The sequence below is a fragment of the Manis pentadactyla genome, chromosome 11 (genome assembly GCF_030020395.1).
Source record: "Manis pentadactyla isolate mManPen7 chromosome 11, mManPen7.hap1, whole genome shotgun sequence".
NCBI lineage: Eukaryota > Metazoa > Chordata > Mammalia > Pholidota > Manidae > Manis > Manis pentadactyla.
In genome coordinates this window covers 14,599,457-14,622,409 of record NC_080029.1, presented here as the reverse complement: position 1 = coordinate 14,622,409, position 22,953 = coordinate 14,599,457, and the positions used below count along the sequence as shown (strand labels likewise).

The window sequence follows — 22,953 nt, the reverse complement described above, 5'->3', positions numbered from 1 at the left end:
GCTCAGCCAAGGGAGTGGGAAGTCAGCTTTCCTGGGGCTACTGCTGCTGGTGATGAGAGCTATAGATCTACATTGTATCCTAAAATGAACAGAAAAGGAACCAGAAAAGCTCTGAGATTATCCTTTTCACTCCTTCAGTATGGTGACTGGTGCCTGGAGCCATTGCTTGTCCCAACCACTCCTCTCATCCAGCTCCTTGTTGGCTTTTGGGTGGGTGGGGATGGGGGGAAGGGTACTTGAGTCCTGGAAGAGGAAAGTGATCCTATTCTATCCTCAGGATCTGGGAGGGGCTGGCAGGTGGCAGCCCTCAAGTACAATTTTACTGTTTGACAACTTCCACGTGGCAGACACATTGGTCTTCACCACAAGCTCTAAGGTGCATGGTGGGAGGCCTGCTGTCTGACACCTCTTTAGATCAGAGCTGAAGTTCTCCTGAGATCCATAGGTGAGCCAAGCCTTGGGCTGCAAATTTGTGTATGTGCAAAAGGGATGTGATTTCCCACCAAAAGGGAAGCAAGCACGAGGGTGGGTACAATAAATGCAGCTGAGAACCTAAAACCGGACTGTAAAAAACAGCACACACACCCTAGTGCAGGTAAGAAATATAAATGACTTTACTGCTCAGCATTTGCATATGGAGACGCAGTGCACACAATACTACGTGGCATTTTTCTTCAATTATGCAACTCAGTAATTTTTATTGCAACTGGAAGACAATACATCACAGAAACTTTATGGTAGGTCTGGGGAAAAGTGTTATTTACAATAAATGATGAAATAGTTTGTCTTTGGCAATATGATTACATGTGAAGAATGCGAAATGCAAGTATGGGTGCTTCCAAAGCAACACCCTCAGGTCCCTAAAGTTCGGCTGATTGTGCCTGCCTCCACACTGCTCCTCTAGGTAACACAAACACAACTGACCACCACTTTCTTCCTCCTTTACGGTTCTCCCTTTCTATTCATGATGTTGGCAGTTTCATACAGAAAATACAGAAGAAAAAAAAAACTGGCAGTTGAAAAATTATTACTCTATTAAATGATAATTTGGCCATGTAGGTCTATCGGCCAGCAAAGGTCAGACAACCCTAAGCATTGATAGATCATAAACCTCTTGGTCTTCTGATTGCTTTATCACTGTTATAATTTTTTTCCCTGTAAAACAAAAGCTTAGAATTGTTACAGAATCAGAATATTTAAAAAATGTACAAGTGTATATAATGCTTCCCAGACACACACGATACTTTTTTCCTCCATGACAGTATAAGTAGTGAGTGTGAATGACGCAGCATGAAACTGGTTACTGATCAACTATGAGCTTCAGTGGTCTCCACATACATACTCAAGAAACGTTTAATGTTTGAATAACTGAAATTGTGCTAAGTGTCATCTAAAAGAGGGGGATTTGGGGAACTCAAGCCACAGTAATGAAAGGATGAAATGCAATTTCTAGGTTTGATAGGTTCACCATATCGAAGTCTTTGAGAATCCAATATGGAATATCAATTATTTGCAAAAGGTCGGGAAGGCTGTTCTCAACTTTTGCAAAAAACACTGTTGTATATATGCCAAATAAAGTCTTGATTTCAAGGTTAACAAAATGAACAGGAAGGGTACTTGTGAGCATATCACAGTAAGTCAGAAGTGATCTTTCACCTAGGTCTGATTTCAAAAGCTTGACAGACAGCAAAAGGCAGCACCATGGACACATTGGTTTCGGCCGTTAAAAGATGGATCGTTTTGAAAATCGCCTTTTCCTTTCTTACTTTTTGGTCAGTGAAGCTAGCACTTGTTTGCTGAACTGTGGAAGAATTGCAAGGTCACACGCATTATTCATGATAAAGCAACTGAGCTGACGATCTGTGCTTAATTCAAGAAAAACCAGTAGGAGAGAGAGAACCAGGAGATAGCCACCATCACTGGTGCTCTCAAAGAAAGAGGGGTTAACAGATGAGTTCACAAAAGTAGTTGGGTCTATACAGAACACTGAATGCCATGTGTAAATCCCCAAGAGACTCCGGAAACAGGAACACCACACAATGTATATACTTTGATTTACACATTCCGTTACAAAGGAAAAAAAAGACACCATTACAACTTTGTAACTGTGTTAACTGCAATATAAACCAAAGTCCCAAGTTTGGCAGGTAACTAAAAGAGGGTTATCACTTAGGTTATATAGCAAAAGTGTTGATGTATATTATATATAGTAGTATAAATAATAAAAAAGTATTATTTAAATTAGATCACAGTGCTGGATTATGTGCATAACAGTGTTTGATATAGTAGTGGAGGGCGGGACCTACGACACTAAGGATTTAACTGTCAACACTGGTAAGTCACAATCAAGAGGGGACACAGAGTTCAAATGTGTTCTTTTGGTGGCAAAAATCCTGAAGATGAAAAGGAAAATACCTCTCTACAGAAACACAAAAATAAGTTGCAACATCTGGGCAGCTGTGATCCACCAGAGAGAAAGTCTCAACCTGAATTAAGTTTAAAGGGAAAGAGAAATCACGTTGAATTTAATCCAATCCCATATGGAAAACCCTCCTCCCGTGCAGGTCACTTGTACATTGCTCTGATTCCTTCTCCCAGAGCCCCTCGATGAAAGGCTAAGAGCCCACACAGGCGGCACGGAGTAACTGAGTCTCAGTTGGTAGCGCTTGGCACTGGGCGATCCTGTTGTGTCTCGCGACTGGGCTGGGCACAGAAGCCATGTGGATGGTTTTCATTCTACAAGACCCAGCCTGAAAGAAGGCAGGCCGTTCAGTGCAAGGCCTCTTGCAGAATCCCGTGGGTAACTGCCGTGCCCAGCAGGGAGACCCACTGAATGCCTCTACAAGAAAAATCACCTCTTGGAAAAAGTGCCTGACATGTCCCTTCTTAAAAACTCAGCCCCAAGACTGAAATCCGCCAGTCACCTTGGCCACGGTTTTCTCAAACCACCATCTAAATGTGGGTTAGGTTCATTTTAGTTTCAGAGAGACAGCTTTACCAAAGAACTCTTTTAAAAAGTATATTGATTAGAAAGGGGAAGGAAGTAGGAGCTTATAGTATATTATAAGGCTGGGAAAAAATCTATGATGCAAACCCTTTCCATGTAATACTAGATAAAAGACAATTATAGTAGCATAAAAATAACTGTGTGTATCATTTAAGAAAAAAGAGCTACAGTCTTTCTCTTAAATGTGTCTGAGGGCCAACAGCAACTGTAGATGTCAAGGTGCTGATGTATTCATGGTTGTTTTCCAAAGCATCTTTAAATATTGCTATAGTTCACGGCTTCCCTCCCCCCACCCCATGTGAGTATGTGAGATACTGGAATGACACATGAAACACCACTTCTCCCAGCAGGAGAAATGAGAGCAAAAACATGCCACACCCCTTAGCGGTGTTCAGGCGATCTGTCAGACTAATGGATACATATGCTAGTTTGGAAGCTAAAAGAACACCTGACGTTTGGGAAGGAATTCCAAGACTAAAGTGAGTTACACTTGAGCAAAATACTCTTTCACAAAGAGGTTTGTGCTTAAATTCTCTACTGCTCTTGGAGGAGGAGGGGGGAGAGCGGGTGCCCCCTGCCCCTTGGCTTGGCAAGGACACGGACAACCCCGTTCTGCAATGAATTCACTACAAACGGCCACATACACATCGATACTTTTTTTCTCAACAATCAAAATACAAAGTTAAACACAATTGAGCCATTGTTTTGGTTATGCATAATGTGTATGCCTCCAAAAACAGAAGAAAAATAGAAAAAAGTACCCTCACTAAAGTTTCCCCTGTAAGTCTCCCTGGGGCCCCCAAGAAGATGCCGAGGGAGACTCAGGAAAATAACACTTAGAAAGCTGCCCGATGAGGTATTTATGCAAAAAGAGTGGTTCTGGAGTTAAGAACACACTTTTATAAGATATCTATTTCTCAAAGAGATCAGAAAAGTAAATCACACACATTGCATTTTATTTTTTTCTAAGAGGCCTTTGCCCCCTTAGAAAAATGAAACGAGGGGAGACAGCCCACTGTGGTGGGTTTTCACTGGAAGAAGTCCCCTGCCAGAAACGGTCCTGAATGCTTGCCTCTGCCTTTCAGGAGGGAAGTCTGGACTTTATCCTGGGGGTTGGAGTGGCGGGGTGCTGGGGGACTGAGGCGGGGGGTGGGGTGTCTTTTGGGTCTTCAGGTGACAAGGGCATCCGCTATTTGGGGAGATGGATGGAACAGAGTCCTTAAAAGATACATCCTTTCCCATCTACAACCTGAACAGATATGTGGTAAGTGTTCAGGTAACGACCAACATCTGCTGCCGGGTGTAGTCTTTTTTCAGGATCTGTCATCAGCAACCCGGGAACGCTAAGCACGGAGTGTGCGCTAGTTAATCCCCACTGTCCTGGCTGATGGAGCATCTGACAGCGGCTGGTGAGGGGAGATAAGCTCCACGGTGGCCCACAACTGTCCCGTTCCCATGCCCCTGTTCCCTCCCTGTCCCTCACCATCTTCTCCTGACACTGGCTGTGGGGGTTTCTGTTTGTGTTTCGAACTTCCCTCCATTTGGGTGGAAGATCATATTCTTTAGGTTTCTTTGGATCCTCCCAAATAATTTTCTTTCAGGCAAAGATAACAGGAGTTTCTGGTCTGCGTGACACCATCCGGTTGTCCAGGGTCAGCTCTCACATACGGGTGGGCTGCACTCCCGGTTGGCTGGTGGGCCGAGTGGTAGAGGTGGCCGGCCCCTCCCTCTGAGATGCGTCACAGGAAAAAACGTCAGGGGCTGGCCCTCCCAACACCCACGTCACTTCCTCCTTCCTGCGCACCCTACCTCACACCCTCAACCCATAAGGCCCATTAGCATGCTTCCCCTTCTCCTGGAGAATTTGCATAATTTATTCACTGCCTTTTTCCTAGAAACAAATCACCTAACGGTTTTCTCAAGTCAGCGTCCCATAATTCTCTTGATTCTATCATACACACTCACTACTGAATTTGCCCTCAAGTTATTGCGTCATGGTAAACACGTACAGACAAAGAGAAAGGACACACTTTTCAACAGAGAATCAGAGGGGGTTGGGGCTGAAGTGCAGACAAGGCAGTACAGAGCTCCACCATCCAGGCCCTACCAGAACATGAAGATTTTTATATTGCAAAGTAAGATCCCCAACAGTCAGAATTTGTCCCTGAAGAAGGTTAAACCTTAAACACCTGCTTCAAAAAAACCAAAATAATCAGAAAAACAACGAAAAAAATTAAAGAAAGAAGAAAAAAAGAAAAAGAAAAAAGAAGAAAACCAAAAGAACCTCTAAGCCTAAGGGCTTAAAAATTAGAGGCATAGCCTTTTCTCTATTTTCTATATTTATATGAAAATAATTCATGCTTCATGCTAAATACATTATTTACCTTACAAGAACTTTGTTATTTTTGAATAAAAAAAAGTTTGCGTTTTTTGTGATTTTTTTTTCTTTCTTTTTTTCAAAGGAATCCATGCACTGTGGATCAGAAATTTCTGCTGGCTACACTGGTTGAATGTGGAAATCACTGATTTTTGCAAAGATGAATCCTGACTGACATTAATTGCAAACTCCATTTTGAGGGCAGTATAGGAGTTTTTATCTTTCCTTTTTTTTTTTTTTTGCTGTATTTTATTTTACTTTTGTTTGTCCATCAATATGCCTCAATCTTTAAAAAATACACAATACTAACGGCAGGTTCTGTAGCTTTTGTTTTTGTTTTTTCACTTGGATCAAATAGTTTGGACAGACAGAAAAAGATTTATACCATTCTTTCCTTCCTGAACAGCTATTTTATTTCTTGGACTTGGTGTTCACACGGGCAGTTAAGAAGACATAGCTTGTTTTCTGCATCAGTTTTTCTCTTGGAAGTGTGTGTGTGTGTGTGTGTGTGTGCATGTGTGTGTGTGCAGGGCCAACCTTCAGGCTTATGGCTTGTGAACATTCTCTGAATTTAATCTACAACAGAATGCAATGTTTAGCAGCATCACTAAAACCTGATGTAGTTTTTTCTAGTTAGTCACTGACACTTGGTGAAAATGAATGGTCCGGTGTCCACCTTGTAAGATGTTATTAGGCTTCACAGTTAAGAAGCACAAAGGACTGGAGACCACCCACCCTTCCTCTGCATGCTTTGTGGCAATGCCAAGGGTTTTCCTGGCACAGTCTGATGCCCAGCGCTACAAGCTTGGGTCTGGTCTTCCCCAGCTGCCTTACGTGCATTCACTCAGTGAACCCAACTGGGTGGACAATGCTGACCTTCTTCTAAACCTAAGGGTTGGGCCTGATTGATGAACGCTTTGCACTTGCTTGTACCTTCTAGGTGCCGAATGTGTATTCCTGTGGCATTATCGTTGACATCCTTGTGGATTCAGCCACGTGTTTTCTGACAAGCTGGAGGAGGAAGCAATGGTAATTTTGGCTTTTTCGATTTTGTCTTCAGATAATGAAAAGCTTTTGTAAAACAGCTGAGTGTCAATATGAGTTCTATGGCTTCAATCTCCTTTAAAAATAAAATTCTTAAGGGTCCAAAACAAAGGAAGGGGGCAAATTAAAAAAGAAAAAAAAAAAAGGAAAGAAAAGAGAGAAAACCAAACCAAAAAGGAAAAAAATAATAAATTGCTGATATTGCCACAAATCATTAGAAATCTCCTGACATGCTGAAACCAAATGGCCGAAAGTTCAAAACAAATCAGTGACTTGTTTTTAATTTTTTGTGGTTTCCTTTTGCTCTTTCTGCCCCTTTGCCGTCCGATTGGTGATGTTATTCAAACAGGACCGAATCCCTGCCAAGTGCAGGAGCGACCCGGCAGCCTCTTTCATCTCCTCGTCATCACTCTCGGGGGGCTTTTCTGTGCGTCTCTTTTTGAGGGGCAGCGTGTCACTGGGGACCTTCCTCGCCTTGGCGAAGTGCTGACGCTTCTTGTGCTGGGACGCGCAGCCGCTGTCCCCCAGAGCATCCTTGGCCTCTTTGGGGCTGGGCTTCCTGTCCTCCTCCTCGCTGTGGCTCTCGTGGCTCTGGAAGCTCCCCTCGCTGCCCTCCTGGCTCCCCTTGGTGGCAAACTCATAGTGGTCATCGGCCGAGGAGGAGGAGGCCGAGTCACTGGCGGGCGAGGTGCTCCTGGCGTTGGAGGACTTGGCACTGCTGTAATTGTGATCCTCCTTGGGGTCTCCGCTGACCACCGGGGAGCCGCAGGGCTCGCTCTCAGTCCGCATCCGGCAGCTGGTGAGGCCGTTCCTGCTGCCAGGGACACAGGGAGGGATGGGAGACAAAGAGAAGATACAGATTAAACCCCTTCTCCTGAGACACTGGCAGCCCCCTGCCTTCATGTATCACATCCTTTGACGTTCAACTGAGCAATTTGGTAACCTCTAGGTAACAGGTGACTCTGCTTTGAAAATAGGGTCCTATATTCTGACACTCCCGTCTTCCCTGCTTATCTCCCATCATTGGCATTTTCACTCAATTTGTGCTGCTGAGACGTCAAAACACTTCTTGGAAGTGACAGTGGGGGGAATGCAATCTCTTACATCAAACCATAAAAATCAAGCTGTGCTTTGTTTCGCATACCTGCCAACACTGTACACACCACCAGATGATGTTGGCTGGGTACTTCAGAGAAAAAGCCCGCTCTCTTCTAAAGTTGCTACATTAGGAGCCTTTTGTCAGAAGGCTAACTTGGTTCTTCAGCCAGAAGAGATACCTGCCACGTGGTGACAGCTATTCACTCCCGCCTCCCTCCCTCCTTCATTCACTCTGCAAATATTCACTGAACACCTAATATAAACTCAAGACCTTGGGAGGGTCCTGGGAGAGGCATCTGAGGTGGAGTCAGATATAGACACTGTCACAAAGACGCTTACCATCAAACAGAGAGAAGTTGTGGTTAGAGTACAGATGAGGGAGCAGTAAGTTACCATTCATGAACTTACCACCTGCCAGGTGCTCAGTGATGTCTGCAGAGATGACTGTGTTTATAAAGTGGATATTAGTGTGTTTATTTCAACAGACACCAGAAGAAGGTTCTGGAGAGGTTTTGTGATTCTTAAAACCACAGTTAAAAAGCAGCAGACTTGGGATTGGAACCAAAGTCTGACTCTCCAGCTGGAACACTGAGCTCCATCGTCAAACCAACTCTCACTCTTTTCTGATTTCTTTGTAACCACGACCTCTGCTGTATGTTCCATCAGGTCCCTGTAGCACTCATTCGTGCCTCTGATTATTCTTGTATCTTGATGTCTAGACAATGAACTGACCTCCCTCATGCTTCCTTACTGGTAAAGCGGCAGCAGTAACTACATCCACTTCCTGGGATTGAGAGGGTAAGGGTGTGAGTGAATGCCTCCAGATGCCTGGTACACAGTAGGTGTTAGGAAGAGGCAGTGATCAGAGATGAATTATGCTCATGGGAGGGAAGGGTGACTTACAGATGGAGGGGAGAGAGGGAGGTCACGAGGAAAAGGTCTGTGGAAGACAGCGCATCTGACTTGGGACATGAGGGCTATGGGTTTTGGGCAAGGAGGAGAGATGCCCTGTTGCACCATGCCAGTCCCACTTTCTGCAAGCCCATCCACCCGATGACACAGTTCTAGGAGATGCACACTTTCCCTTCCTACCCAAGCCCACTGTCAGCGCCCACTGAAAGCATGTCCCACCATCTTTACACTGTATGATGACTTGTTTGGTGTCTGTGCTTCCCAATAGTGTTAGCTCCATAAGACAGGATCCAGTCACTGATGTGTCCCCAGAAACTAGCATGTGCCAGGCACAGGTGGAATACTGCGGCAGACAGCATGAAGTTTGGGAAGCTACCTGTGGGTCTCTGTCAACACACCTATCAGACACTCCCTGAGCATGGGCACGAGGGGAGAGGTTATGAGGATGGGCCCAGCAACGAGATACAGTTGCTAGCCCTTACCCTTTCTCTCCTGCCAACCCTGTGGGCCCTGAGGCTCAGCAAGACCCTTGTTGCAGCCCACAGAGAAAGTAAAAGGGAAGCAGAGTCTTTGGTATAAATGCTGTAGAAGGGGGTCAAGCCACGTAGTCTCTCTTCTGGTGGCCAGCACCTACGGTGCTCTGCTAGACTTAAGTTGGAGGCGAGGACTCCTACTAGGATGTGATATGCACCAGCAAGATGCACGTGGGCCATTACCAAAATTCAGCCTTCACGAAATGCCTCCAGATTATCATGAAAAACCTACAGCCTACCACGTGTGCATTTGCACAGTGATGTCATAGCAGTGTCAGGAAAAGCCCCAGATTGTGTCTTGTGCTCTATGGTCCCAGATCCACACGACCTACCCCCCTCCACCCCCAGTCCATCTGTAAAGAGCCTGGCTTTGAAGATAGACAGACTTCTTTCCTCATCCTAGCACTGTCCGTAGGGACAGTCACAGCAGTGTGATGATAAAATGGAAACTTCTGAGCACTGAAGATGGTTCTTAGTGGGAGAATTCTGACTTGGTCTCCTCTCTTGCTGTCAGACTGCTCACTGAGGCTTCCTGCTGTTATGACATGCCTACCCTGAGCAATCTAGTCCGGTGTTCTTTCTATTCTGGGTCAAGAGGCTTCTGGGAATGCGGCATAAAGTAAGAATGAAGAGGCCCTGAGAGGGAAATTCTTCTTGGGCTTGCCTGTAAACATAGCCCCTGAGCTTTGGGAAATGGCCTCTGTGACATCTATTTTCTGTAGACTCCCTGTTTCTTGGCTCTGTCCCGGGTGAATGAAAGTGGCTAGGTAAAGATTACTTTCCAACTCTATGAAACATATATGAAACTCAATAGATGTAACTAACTATACAGATAGTTAGCAATAGTTCTTGAAGCCAGTGACAATGGAAGTCTCATATAATGGTTCCCTTGATCTTTCCTGTTGTAGGTAACTACCGTAAAATCCAAAAATAATTAGTCTACTGAACTAGCTTAAGACAGTTTCAGAGTGGAACGCAAGGCACTTGGCTGAGTAAATTGGGCTATGGCTGGCTTTTAGAAAATCAATTCAGTTCTGAATCCCTATTTTTTAAACAACATGAGGTTTAAGATTCACTTCACTTACCACAGTTAAGCAAAATATGATACCTCTCTGAGCATACACAGAATAGGAGAGAAAGAGAAGTAAGAAATAAGTACTGCAAAAAGCTAATGCTTAGATAAAAAATTTTTTTAAATAAAATGTTTGGGGTGGGAAGTGGGAGAAATACACTAGAGTGAAAGCAGTGATACAGTATTTATTTCTATACTGTTACAAGAAAGGTTCTGAGCCCGAGAACTTCTCTTTTCTTAAGGGGGATAAGCAAGCATTAGAGAGGTGCTAAACATACATGAGAACCAGCTGAGACTTCTTTCTTAAAGAGATCACCAGGATTAAAGGAGAAAAGAAAAGAAAATCACTTCCACAGCCCACAAATTCAATGCTGTATGGGTCTCCAGTTTCAGGCATGTAAACAGTGATTTCGGAGTCCATGCCCTGGAACGCTGGCCTAGTTCAGCCATTTTACAGATAAACAGAAACTCAGGGAGCCTTGGGACTTGCCCAAAAGGGCCCAGCTAATTCTCAAAGACGATTCAAGCAGGAATTTAGAATGTCTCCCCGTCTCCCCCAGGGGAGGAAGTTTACTGGGATGAAGACTGAAAACCAATATACCCATTGCCAATACTTCCGGATGAAAACAGGAACACAGACATAACTTCAGGGAGTTAAAATTAAAATACAGATGTATCTCTCTCTCATGTGATAATACTAACTTTCCCTGAGATTTTATTTTAGCACGGCCTCATAATCCATAAAGCACACACAACCTCAACAGGAGTGACAAGCTCCTCCAATTATTAATAATTTGATACAATATTGTTCATGATGGTTTCAAGCCAGCTGCACTGACTTGGTGTCAAACACATCCCACTACAAGAGTTGTCATTACAGAGGACCACCAAATACTTAAAAGAAGAAACCAGTCATCCTAAACATACTAGAAGGTGAAATTTCTAGCCATCACTTCGAAAATCATTCATTAAAAATGACCATGCAATACATCTGAAATGCCTGCAATTTTCCAGTTTTGGCTGAATTTATATGTAACATGACTCACAATTATCATGTTAGCATAAATTAAAGCCATCTGATTTTACTAGGTCTCAACAAAACCATGTGTTACTAATCTCAAATAAAAACCTGGTATTCATTCTCTCATCAAATGGATGGGAAATAGCAAACATAAATGGTGAGAAATCACATTAGTTCAGGCTGAGCATCTGCAATGAATGCTTGCAACTAACAAGTTAGGGTATAGCTTCTGATTAGGTGGCCGTTTGGCTGTTTTCTCTACCAGCCCATCATCTGTTCCATGACAGCAGTATCACACGTCTTGCCTTTACTTCCCACCTATACATTTGGGTTTTCTCTGAAACTGATGGTTTCAAACTTAGAGGCTATCATTTAGCCTGAGGGTGTCCTCCCAAGGGATTTACTGGAGAACTCTGATCTTTAACCAAACATGGGATGAATGGGATTGTATAAGTGGTGCTAGACCAGGGGCTGGTGCCATACTTCTCTCTAAAACCAACCACAGGTAGAAAGGCACGGAGGAGATGACCAGAGGCTGCCAGTGCCAGCCGGGTGGCGGAGAAGACATTTGGAAGGCATTCTTCTGACTATGATACGAAGGATCCTGGATAAAGTGAAAAATAAGGGGAATCCTAGAGACTCACATGGACACATGTCCCCAAAGAACTTAACATACACAAACAAAAAATTAAAAGCTAAAGGGAAAAGTCTGAACTGTGAGCAACAGACAACCAAAAAAGCCAGGGCTTCCCTGGAGCAAATGTCTACTTTAGCACTGAGACAAGAGCTCAAACTTGTGGTGAGGTGGGGGGAGCGGCAGGAAGACTGATTTGGGCAACCCCATGGTTACTGGGGTCCCTTAAAGGGGGTTCAAGTGTCCTCAGGTGTACTGGCCCCCAAGCTACTGGCCGTTTTAAAAGCGAATCCTCTCTTGAAGAGAGCGACCTGAATTTAGGCGACCAGGATTCTCACACATTAAATTTAATCAAATATTCAAGTAGAAGTTTATAATCTAAAATCACCAAACATACCAGCGAACAGACCACCAAGAACATATAAATGTAAAAAAGCCATGTATAAGCTAGGATCCCTGAACGACGATGCACACACTGAGGTCCTATGGAAAAGTAACTGCCCTTCACAGGCAGAAAGACACTGGGGAGAAAAGCCAGCCTTAACCTCAGCTCCAGATGAAATGGGAAACAAGAAAAGCCTCCCCTGAGAATTTTCAACACAAGCCTGAAGTCTTGTGGTTATGAGACCAGAATTCTACTCTGTGGACCAAAAGACCTCAAGCTAAATTTAGTTTAAAGCGCCTACTAGAAGAAAATAATAACCCTTTCTGGGAGAACACACTTTAAACTCAGGTCACACAGAATTCCCACAGATAAAATTTCAAGGAACATAGGCTCATAATCAAAAAAATGATCAAACACAGAAGAAACAAGCCATCATAGCAAGAGACAACAGAAAAAAGAAATTATTGAATGTGAACTGCAAAGCCAGCAGATATTGAAATAAGTAGGAATAGAATGTCAAATTATATGTAAAGAAGTAAAAGAAGGAATTGAAAAATATCAGAAAGGATGAATAGGTTATTAAAACGAAGCAGGCAAATTGTGGAAAGCATCAAACAGAATTTCTGGAGATGAAACACAGAATCCCTGAAATTAAATAACTCAATGAAGATGAAAGAGAAAAATGAGTGAAAAAAAAAATCAGTGAATTAGAGGATGGATCTAAAGACTGTATGCAAAATGCAGCACAGAGAGACAAACGGAAAATACAGAAGAAAGATTAGGCAATATGGAATGCAGTAATAAGATGCAGTATAAATCTACTTGGAGTTCCAGACTATAAAGGCAAAATGGGGAAGTTCTAATACCTAAATAGAAAGTGACTGATAATTTTTTAGTTTTGATGAAGGTAGCAATCTTCAGATTTAAAAAGCCAAGAAATCCCATGAAGGGTAAATAAAAATATATGTGTATCTAGATAATTGTAGTTAAACTGTACAGCATTTGAAAAAAGAGATTTAAAAGAAAGAAAACATACTGCCTACAGAGTAGTATCAATTAAGATAAAACAAGTAAAACAGAGGAAGGTGGAGCAATATTCTAAGTGAGAGGAAAAAAATTACTGTCAAACTAAAATTGAATATCCAGTAATAATATCTTCTGAGAATGAAGGCAACAGAAATATATTTTCATACAAAAAGTCAGGGCGAATCAACTACTGACTGGACGGACTGATGATAACAATGACTAAGTGACTTAAAAAAAAAAAAAAAGAAAACTGAAATAGAACCAAAATACCAAAAAATGTAACATATCATTTGGGAGGTAGAGAGAATAGGAGTTAAAGCATTCCAAGGGCCTTGTATTGATCAGGAGGTTAAAAATATTGATTAACTTTAAACATTTAAAAATATTTATGTTACAAGTCCTAGGATTTTAAGAGAAGAGAGTCCTAGCATAAGAGAAGAGAAACAAAATGTGTCACTTCTAAACCATTAGAAGGAAGAAAAAAGGAATAAAGAGCAGGAGAATCTTGATCAATTTAAAGGAATGCTAGAAAGGAAAAAGAATACAGAAAAACATTGGGCAGAAAGAAATGCAAAATAAGGTGGTAGAAATAAATCCAAATATGTCATTAAAAATAGGCTAAAAGTCTTCATTAAAAGGTAATGATCATTAACACAGACTTAAAAAAAAAGCTGTAAGGTATTTACAAGAGACAAACCCCAAACCAAAAGGATAAACAAAGGTTAAAAGTAAAAGGATGGAAAATGTTGTATTGTGCCATGTTGTTGTGGCTATATTAAAACCAGATGAGAGAGATTTTTAAGGCAAAATCATTACTACAGATAGAGTCATTAAACATTCATAAAGGTTCAATTCACCAGGAAGATATAACAGTTCTAAACAAGGATACTTCCAATAAGACAGCTTCAAATATATACACCCCAAACTGAAAGAGCTACAACAGTCAGATCCACATTGTAATGGGAGATTTTAATACATCATTCTCTGTATTGATCAAGCATTCTCTCTTTCTCTCTCTCTCTCTCTCTCTCTCTCTCTCTCTCTCTCTCTCTCTCTCTCACACACACACACACACACTGAAGGTTAGTATGCAGAAGAGCTGATCTAATGGACACACACAGAATATGTGCTAATAATGGAGAAACCATGATTATTTTGAAGCACAGAGAGTATTTATAAAAACTACACTCACTAGACCATGTAACAAGTCTCCATGGCCTTCAGAGAAGCAGTATGTGACAGATCAATTCTCTGGCCATAACAGACTGCAGTTAGTAATCAGTGTTGAAGAGATAACTATAAAAAAAACAAAAACAAAAGAAACCACCACCTCATCATAGAATTTAAGATTGAAAACATACTTCCCAAAATACCTATGGGTCAAAGAAATCCAACAAGTTAGAAAATACTTTAATAACAAAAACGAAAGGTATCAACTTTATGGGATACAACTAGGCAGAAGATGGAAGGAAAATCTAACTGAAACTTTTATAGAAAAAGAATAAAGGTTTTAAAAGAAAAGCATCCAATCTAGACAAAGGAAAAATAATCTAAAGAAAGGTAATATGAAGAAAAAGCAGAAATCAATGAAGTACAGAACAGGTACAAAACAGAGGAAATAAAAGAAAAACACAAAAGTTGATTCTCTGAGACAGAAAAACAAAACTATGGCAAGATTAAGCAAAAAGAGAGATGATAAATGAAATAAGGAATAAAAAAAGGAAACTGTAACTACAACATAACTACAACAGATACTTCAAAAGATTACAGATACTTCATGCCAATGTATTTGAAAAGTTAGGCAAAATGGACAAATTCCTGAAGTTACCAAAATGAATTAAAAAATAAAATATAAGCCATACCTATAATCATTAAAAAACTAAATCAATAGTTAAAAATTATCCCATGAAGAAAACACCAGTCCCAGACTCTTTTGCAAGCAAGTTCCATCAGGCAATAGATAACTCCAATCTTATCTTACATCATCTGTTTCAGAGGATGTAAGAGTGAATATTCCTCAATCCATTTTATGAGAATAATGTAATTTTGACACTAAAACTAGATAATGATAGCATTAGAGAAACATGGAGAATGGACAAGAATGTAAATTCATACATATAATAATAGCTTACCAACTCTTAACAATATGTAAAAAATATAATGTATCAATAAGCAAGTTGTGGGAAAAATGCAAGTTCCTATGGCCAGGATCCTCACCTGACCCTAAACTACCTGATGATGTAATTGGCCTGCTGCTAGGCTAATGCTTCCACACCTTTTGTCAATAAGCTATTACTGACTGAGTCACCATATAAAGAGCTCTGCCCAGGGCTCTGGGTGGAGGCAGAGATGGAGGTGGATTACAGACCTGCAGACTGCTGGATGCAGTGTGATTCTAGTGCTTGACCTACTGTGGTGATAATAAAGCTGAGTATAAACCCTTTTACCCCAAGAATGTTCTGTTTTCATTTTTCGGCCTCACTGAATCTGTAGTGAACCTGCCCAGGGCTGACGCCCTCAGATGAGACACAGTATATCCAGAAATTGGGAAATGTATAATGTAATTCACCATAGTAAAACTATGGAAGAAAAATTTGATAATTATCTTAAATGATGTGAACGTTTTTTCCAATGAAATCCAACAACATTCATAATAAAATATAGCAAACTTGGAATATCAGAAATTTTTGTTATGATAAAGAGCATTTCCTAAATAATCTACAATGAACATCTATCAATTATGGATCAATAACACAGCTCCCTTTAAAATAAGAAGCAACATAAAAATGTCTACTACCATTACTTTTACCCAGAGATCCTGAATTGTGCAGATGGACAAGAAAAATAAAAGATAAAAGAATTAGAAAGGAAAAAAACCCACCATAATTTACAGAAGATAAATTATCAGAGTCAGTATGGCAGTTTATTTGGCAAAGTTGCTAGAAAAAAATATATATACAAATAATTAACTCCAGGTGGATTATAGACTTAAATATGAAAGGAAGAACTTTACAGTGAAATGACCATCCACAAACTTAGAAGTTATCTGCAATGCATATAGCCAATAAAGAATTAATATCCAGAATATTCAAAGAACTGCAAAGATAAGAAAAAGAGAAATAACACAATAGAAAAATGAGCAAAATACTGAAAAGGTGGTCCATCAAAGAGAACATTCAAACAGCCAATTAAATATTTGTAAAGTTGTGCAATATCTTCAGTCACAAGGGAAATACAAATTAAAACACAATGAGATACCATTACATATTCACTGAATTGGCTGAAATAGCAAAGTATGACAATTCTGAATGTCTGTGAAGATGTAGAAGAATGGGAAAATCATACTCTGCTGGTAGGAGTGTAAATGGATACAAATACTTCAGAAAACTATCTCTGGTATTTATTACCTTGTAAAGTTGAGCATGTACATACCCTACCAACCAATTCCACACCTGGACATGCATCTTAAATGAAAATGGAGACATGCACAAGTATTTCCACAGCAACATTATTTATAATAGCAAGAAACTGTTTCTTTTAAAAAAGAATTGTGGTATAGTCACATGTGTAATTATATAGCTATGAAAATGATTTAATTACAACTCCATGAAGCAAAACAAATAAACTTAATAATGAGTAAAAAAATGCAAGTTAGAGAAGAAGTCATATAGTATTGTTCCAGTTACACAGAACTCAAAACCAAGCAAAACTAAACAACACATTGATTATGGATATCAAAACCACTTTTAAAAGCATGGGAAGAGTAAATACATTTGGGATTGCAGTTATCTTTCAGGGAAGACAGGTGTTATTAGTAATGTTTTCATTTTTAAGTTGGGTGGTGGAATCAAGAGTGTCTTACATTTATATGCATAGTATAACTATAGCAGGTCCAACAGCCTATGAAGTCTGCTCCACTTTGGTTAGCCCTTCCTGAGAAGCATGTGTTTAATACCTCCAAGACTTCTGCCTTAGTGATCATCTCCAGGGTATGTGTGTGAGGGCAAGGGGGACAGTTTTCTCCCATGAGCTGCAAATTGTCCCCCTAAACTACTGAGATAAATGTGACTCCCTGTTCATTAGATCATAGAACACAAATAGGAATGATCCTAAAACTCTTCTCTAACTGCTTTGCATGTGGCATAGTCTAGAATCACCAGGAGTTCAGAGCATTTACAGATGTAATAGGAAAAGGCTACCAGGACTTTCAAAGGCCTTAACTAAGGCCACTGACTTAAAATACAAGAAGCAACTCTAGAACGTTGATCCAATTTCACACAGTAAGATCACTGGTTGTTGTTTAGATGTCTGCACCAGAAAAGCCAGAAGCCAAGACAAAAAGCTGAGACAGGAACTGAATGGGAACTTAAGCACATGCTCTGTCTTCCTGAGATTCTTTTTTCCTGTTCTTTTACATCTATCCTTTTAGTGTTTCCTCCTTCCCCGCCTCCAAGACAAAGCATATTCTAATACTGAGTTTCAGAATTGCCTTCAAAGACCACAACTTCAGAAGACAAACGCTGACAGGTGGTTGGTCTTTAAAGACAAAACAAAACACAAGAAAGGATTAATGGTAAATTTTCCCTCAAGCTGTGTATCAGACCACCCCTATCTTAATAATGAAGTTGGCTGGTTTCCTCAACACATGTTACAAACATCTTCTCAAGGGGAAAGACAAAGATAGTTGACAAAGAGCAGGTCTTAGGCTGATAGATAGGTTTTCCTGACAACTCTACAACAGGACCTTAATTAAGTATAAATGTTTGTTACTACAGTAAGACCACTAATTCCTGACTTACTTCATGTTCCATGAGAACTGAAGTTTTCACTTGAGGTCCTTAGAAATCCACCTAAAAAATCTAAGAAAGGCCTAGATGGTGATTAGATGGAACTTTCATATAATTTTATACCTGGCTGTGGCTTGGACTTGCAGTCCAGACAATTGCCATTGCTCCTCAAATGGCTTTGCCTCTGATGGACACTGTCCCGAAGGGGTGTAAGACGCTCACTTTAAGCCTTTTCCTGGGGCTTGGGGCTAAGCTTCAGGAGTGCAGAAAGGGGACCTGGGAGGGTCTGTGGTGGGCAGGCTGAATCCACGAGGCTCTCCACATTATTCATTTTATTTTTTCTGAAATTCTTTATTGTGGTAAAATACACAAAAAGTACCATCTTAATAAATTTTAAGTGTAAAGTTCAGTAGTATTAAATGCATTCACACTCTTATGCTACTCTCACTACCATCCATCTCTAGAATTCTTCATCTTGGAAAACTGAACTCTATACCCAAGGAACAGTAACTCCCCATTCTTCCCACCCCCTCAGCCCCTGGCAAACACCACTCTACTTCCCGCCTCTATGATTCTGATTAAGTACCTCAAATAAGTGGAACCATATAGTATTTGTCTTTCTATGACTGGCTTACGTCACTTAATGTAATGTCCTCAAAGTTTATCCATTTTCTAGCATGTGCCAGGATTTCCTTCCTTTTAAAGGCTGAGTACTATTCCATCAGGTGTATATACCACCTTTTGCTTATTTGTTCATGTGCTGATGGACATTTGGTTGCTTACACATACTATTGTGAATTATGCTGCTGCTATGACCACAAATGTGGAAACATCTCTTTGAGACCCTGCTTTCAATTCTTTTGGGTACATACCCAGAAGTGGAATTGCTGGACTATATGGTAATTCTATTTTTAATTTTTTGAGGGACAGTCACATTGTTTTCTACAATGACTGCAACATTTTACATTCTCACCAACAGCACACAAGCATTCCAATTTTTCCAAATCCCCGTCAACACTTGTTATTTTCTCTTTTTTGATAGTAGCCATCCTACAGTGTGAGGTACTTTCCCACTGTGGTTTTGATTTGCATTTCCGTAATTAGTAATGCTGAGCATCTTTTCATGTGCTTATTGGCCATTTGTGTATTTTCTTTGTGGAGAAATGTCTACTCAAGTCCTTTGCCTATTTCTGAATCAGGTTGTTTTTCCACGTGATTTATTTATCAAACACCTGTAAACGCAGCCAGGCACATGTGTGTTAACCTTAATGGTTCAGAAAGCATATGCTGGTTTTCTCCTGAGAAACCCAGGTCCACTTGCCCAAGTTTACATAGCTACAGGATATAGACTCAGGAAACTCGGTTCCCACACATATGCATGAATTTCTGAGCCCAACTACCTTCTGAACGGTGCCCGTCCTGTCCATTTTCTTCCAATCCTCCAGCAAGCCCTTGAAATTTAATTATTTTCTGTCACCTAAATGGTCACTTGGAGTAAAAAGAACCCCAAGGTTTGAAAGCAAGGTGGCCCAGATCCAGGTGAGTTGCTACGGCCCCTCCCTGGGAGACAGCCCATTATGCTATGAATGTAAGAAACCTGGGGCTCCCATTTCCTAAGAGGGCCAGAAATAGTTCTTCCAGAGTCATAATTGTTTGTTCCATTCAGTTAATTCTCTGCAAGGAATTTCACTGGGAAAGCAGCAGAAGACACAGGCATAAAACTTTAAGATGTGTGAGCAGTTATTTTGAGGAAAATGTGTCTTGAGGACTCTGCCCAAGCAAATTTAAAAATAAGCAGGTTTCCAATGTCTAAGGACGGGCCAATCTCTGAGGCTATTGAGTAAAAAGTCAACACTGTAAAGTCAATTACACTATTGACAGATACTCTTACAAGGAGATTTCACATCATAATTATATGCAAAGGAACCCAGCAAATACAAGCTGTGTAATGATCAGCTAATAAAAGTAACACTTCATCTATGTCAATAACAGTTGCAGAGTTAAGACAAACAAACATGGCCTTTGCCACTCAGGGCAGAAAAAAAATCCCTGAAAGACAAATATTTTCACTTAAGGAGAAGCCACTTAGACTCACAGAGAAAGCCTGTCACACAAAACAGAATAGGAAATTGCTCCTTAGTGGGTGCTAATGACTCCAACCTCAGCTGAACTGAGGGGGTGGCTACAAAAACAATGAGCACCCCCAGGACCCCTGAGTCACTGCCAGGGAGTCTGGCAGATGACATTTGCTGTTGTTCTATTCTCGGCTGGACTATTTACCTTTTAACCTCAACTGAATTTAGGTTCAACTGACACATGGCCAAATTTTTAAAAATTTAATTATAATGAATGGGAAAGAGCAAAACAAGACCCACCCCCCACCCCCGCCCAAACACTTCTTAATGGTTTTCACATAGACCTTGATTCTGCAAATACCTGCATGGCTATGTTTTGTTCATTCTATCTGAAAGCATCTGGGTGCCTACCATTTGCCAGGCATTTGGGGCATAAAGAGGGCACAGGTATTATAAGCAATGCCCTTGATCCTACAGAGCTAGCAACACTCTTCTCCCTAATTTCTGTTAAACCTGAGGTGGAAGGTGCAGAACTGGGATTTGGATAATGTACTGCTAATTCACAGTAATAAATTTACTGGTCATCTCTATGCAAAGGGTCATCTAATGTCTGTTATTTGTGTTTGGCCATTTTCCTGAAATGATTCTGCTCAGAACGCCTCGATCGCTCATGGAGGTCACTCTGGCGCTTTTGGGGTGGGTGGCTGTTGAGCAAACTGTGCCAATACGAAGCTCTTGTCACTCAGCCCCAAACCCGCCCTTCCATGGCGTCCCGTGTGCTGGAGCTGGGGCTGGGCCATGCAGGCCACATTTCTGCTGCACCGGCTGGCTCTGTGTTAGGTTCAGACCAGAAGAAGGGCCATGGAGAGACTGGGCAGGGGGTAGAGGCAGAAGGGACACGCTCCTCCCTGTGTGTTCCTGTTCCTGTATCAGCCCAGCAAGACCTCTTCAGCTCTGCAGTGGCAGTAGGTTAAATGGTCTAGTGGTTGCTGAGTTCAGTTCACGGTTCTTCCAAACACAACCAACCTGTACACACTCCCTCAGAGGCAATTAACTGTGCCAGCAGGAGCCTCGTCCTCAGAGATCTGCTGACCCTCCCTCTGGTTCCTCCTCTGAGTTCAGAGACTCCAGTCCCAGGCCTCCTCTGAGGCCTGTGTGCCAGCGCCTGGGACCATGGGCCCCACTTCTGCCCTTGGCCCGAGGGCCCGGACCTGCTCCGGACAACTGCTCCCTCCGTCACACCTTCAGCTCACATTCTACCCTTCCAGTTACCTGGTTAGCAACTTTCTACCTGGTTAAGCATTCTTTAAAGTCTTTCTGTTTGAATACCTCATGTGATTTGTCTCCTGATTGGATCTGAAACCTGTTTTGTGGTCTTTTCTTGCGTAAGGAGCCAAAGTGGGGCAGATGAGTGGAACGCTTTAACCAGAAACAAGACTTCATTGTTTTGCTGTAGGGCTTTTTTATCTTCTAACCAGAACTTAACCAGTTGGAAAAAAAATCAGTGTTTTAAATAATGCCTCTAAAGTATACTAATCAGTAATATTTGTGATAATACATTCCATGAGGGTAATAATTGGTCCTGCTGAAGGACAAGCTTGGTCTCAGGCCCCCGTTCCCCTCTGCCTGGCTCTTCTGCACTGTTCTACAAGGAATGGCTGGGGCTGCCGTGCCAGTCACGCTGGAAGGCACTGAAAGAGGCCTCAAGAAAAAAACTGCAACTCTACACTTAGGATCTTCTCATGAATAGAGATTGTTGCTTCATGCAAAATTCGTCTACAGACTCAAAGTCTTTTCAACCCAAATGGTAAACTAGGAGGTGAGGCAGAAAAGATTTTAAGAAAGGATGGAAAACAGAGTATGTCTCTCTCATAATGTGAGGCAAAGGCATTGATATTTTGGCTTGCCACTTACGAACTCAAGAATTACTGATCTAAGTATAATAAAGAAAGATACTGGAGACACACAAGCAGAAGACCTGCCTCTGTAGTCTGTAAAGTATTAGCCTGTTGGTTAGCAGAAATGGCAAGTGGTTTTGTAATTCTGTTACTATGCTCCTTCCCACTAAGTTCCCTCCTGATCAGGTTCGAGACACAGCGTCCACCCTGATTAGTGACTTCTGCCTTGCAGTAGTGGGCTGGTTTGCTGCAAGACTTAAGACACAAGCCAGTGGAGAAGCTCCACTTGGTTGATTCACACAAGGAAGTTCCACCTTGCACCTCTCTCAGGCCCCAGCTAACAGCGTTCTGGGCCAGCTTCTTTGGGCATGCCATACAGTGAAAGCAAGATGGCCGTTAGGCATGAACTTGATTGAAAAGTGCAGAAAGCAAGCTAGAGAACTCTGTGGAGGGATGCAGTTCCACGTGACAGTCTTTTCTAGGTGAAAGGTGGGGCCCAGCACTGTGCAGGGTGAATGCGCCCAACCCCTATCCATAGCAAGCAAGTCACCGAGGACAGAGAGGGACACAGAAATTTTACCATGCTGGCTCACTCACCAAAGGGCTATCATAGCCAAAGCATGGAGCTTATGGATGAGTTCAAAGGAAGGAGAAAGTCTTCGGACGTTGGCATGGAGGCCAATTCAGCAAAACTCTGTGAAGGAGCCCTTTCTGTGAGGGCCTGGAAGGGTGAGCTTTGCATGTGGGGCTGAGGGCAGTCTACACAGAGCAAACTGGATGGATAGGATGGGCCAACAAACACTGGGTTTGGGGAAGAAATCTGGCTCAAGGAGATGGGAGGACTGGGGGTGATGTGGTGGGAATCAGGTGCTTCTGCAGACAGCTGGAGAGGCACGTTTTAGGAAATCAGTCTGGCAGTGGTTGATGGGTGGGTGGGAGTGAGCAGAAAGGCAGTGAGGAAAATGGAAGGGGGCATTCACCCTGGCACATGGCAGGGCTCTAAGCAAGCGCATACCCTAATTCAGGGCTGGCAGAGCTGATGAAAAAGAGGAAAGAAATTTCCAAAGAAAGAGTTAATGTGCTT

General features: G+C 41.8%; 1 protein-coding gene across 8 annotated transcripts in view; it reads right to left on the bottom strand.

The window, feature by feature from the left end:
* Positions 1-941: 941 nt before the first annotated feature.
* Positions 942-22,953, bottom strand: part of FOXN3 (forkhead box N3) — a 408,466-nt gene continuing 386,454 nt past the window's right edge. For 5 of the 8 annotated variants that reach the window (XM_036882252.2, XM_057488225.1, XM_057488227.1 and 2 more), the window contains one exon: positions 942-7,242. In XM_036882252.2, the coding sequence (XP_036738147.2) occupies positions 6,708-7,242 (535 nt within the window). In that variant the 3' untranslated portion in view covers positions 942-6,707. The remainder of the gene's footprint in view (positions 7,243-22,953) is intronic. The other 3 variants (XM_057488226.1, XM_057488224.1, XM_057488228.1) reach the window with 1 other exon arrangement.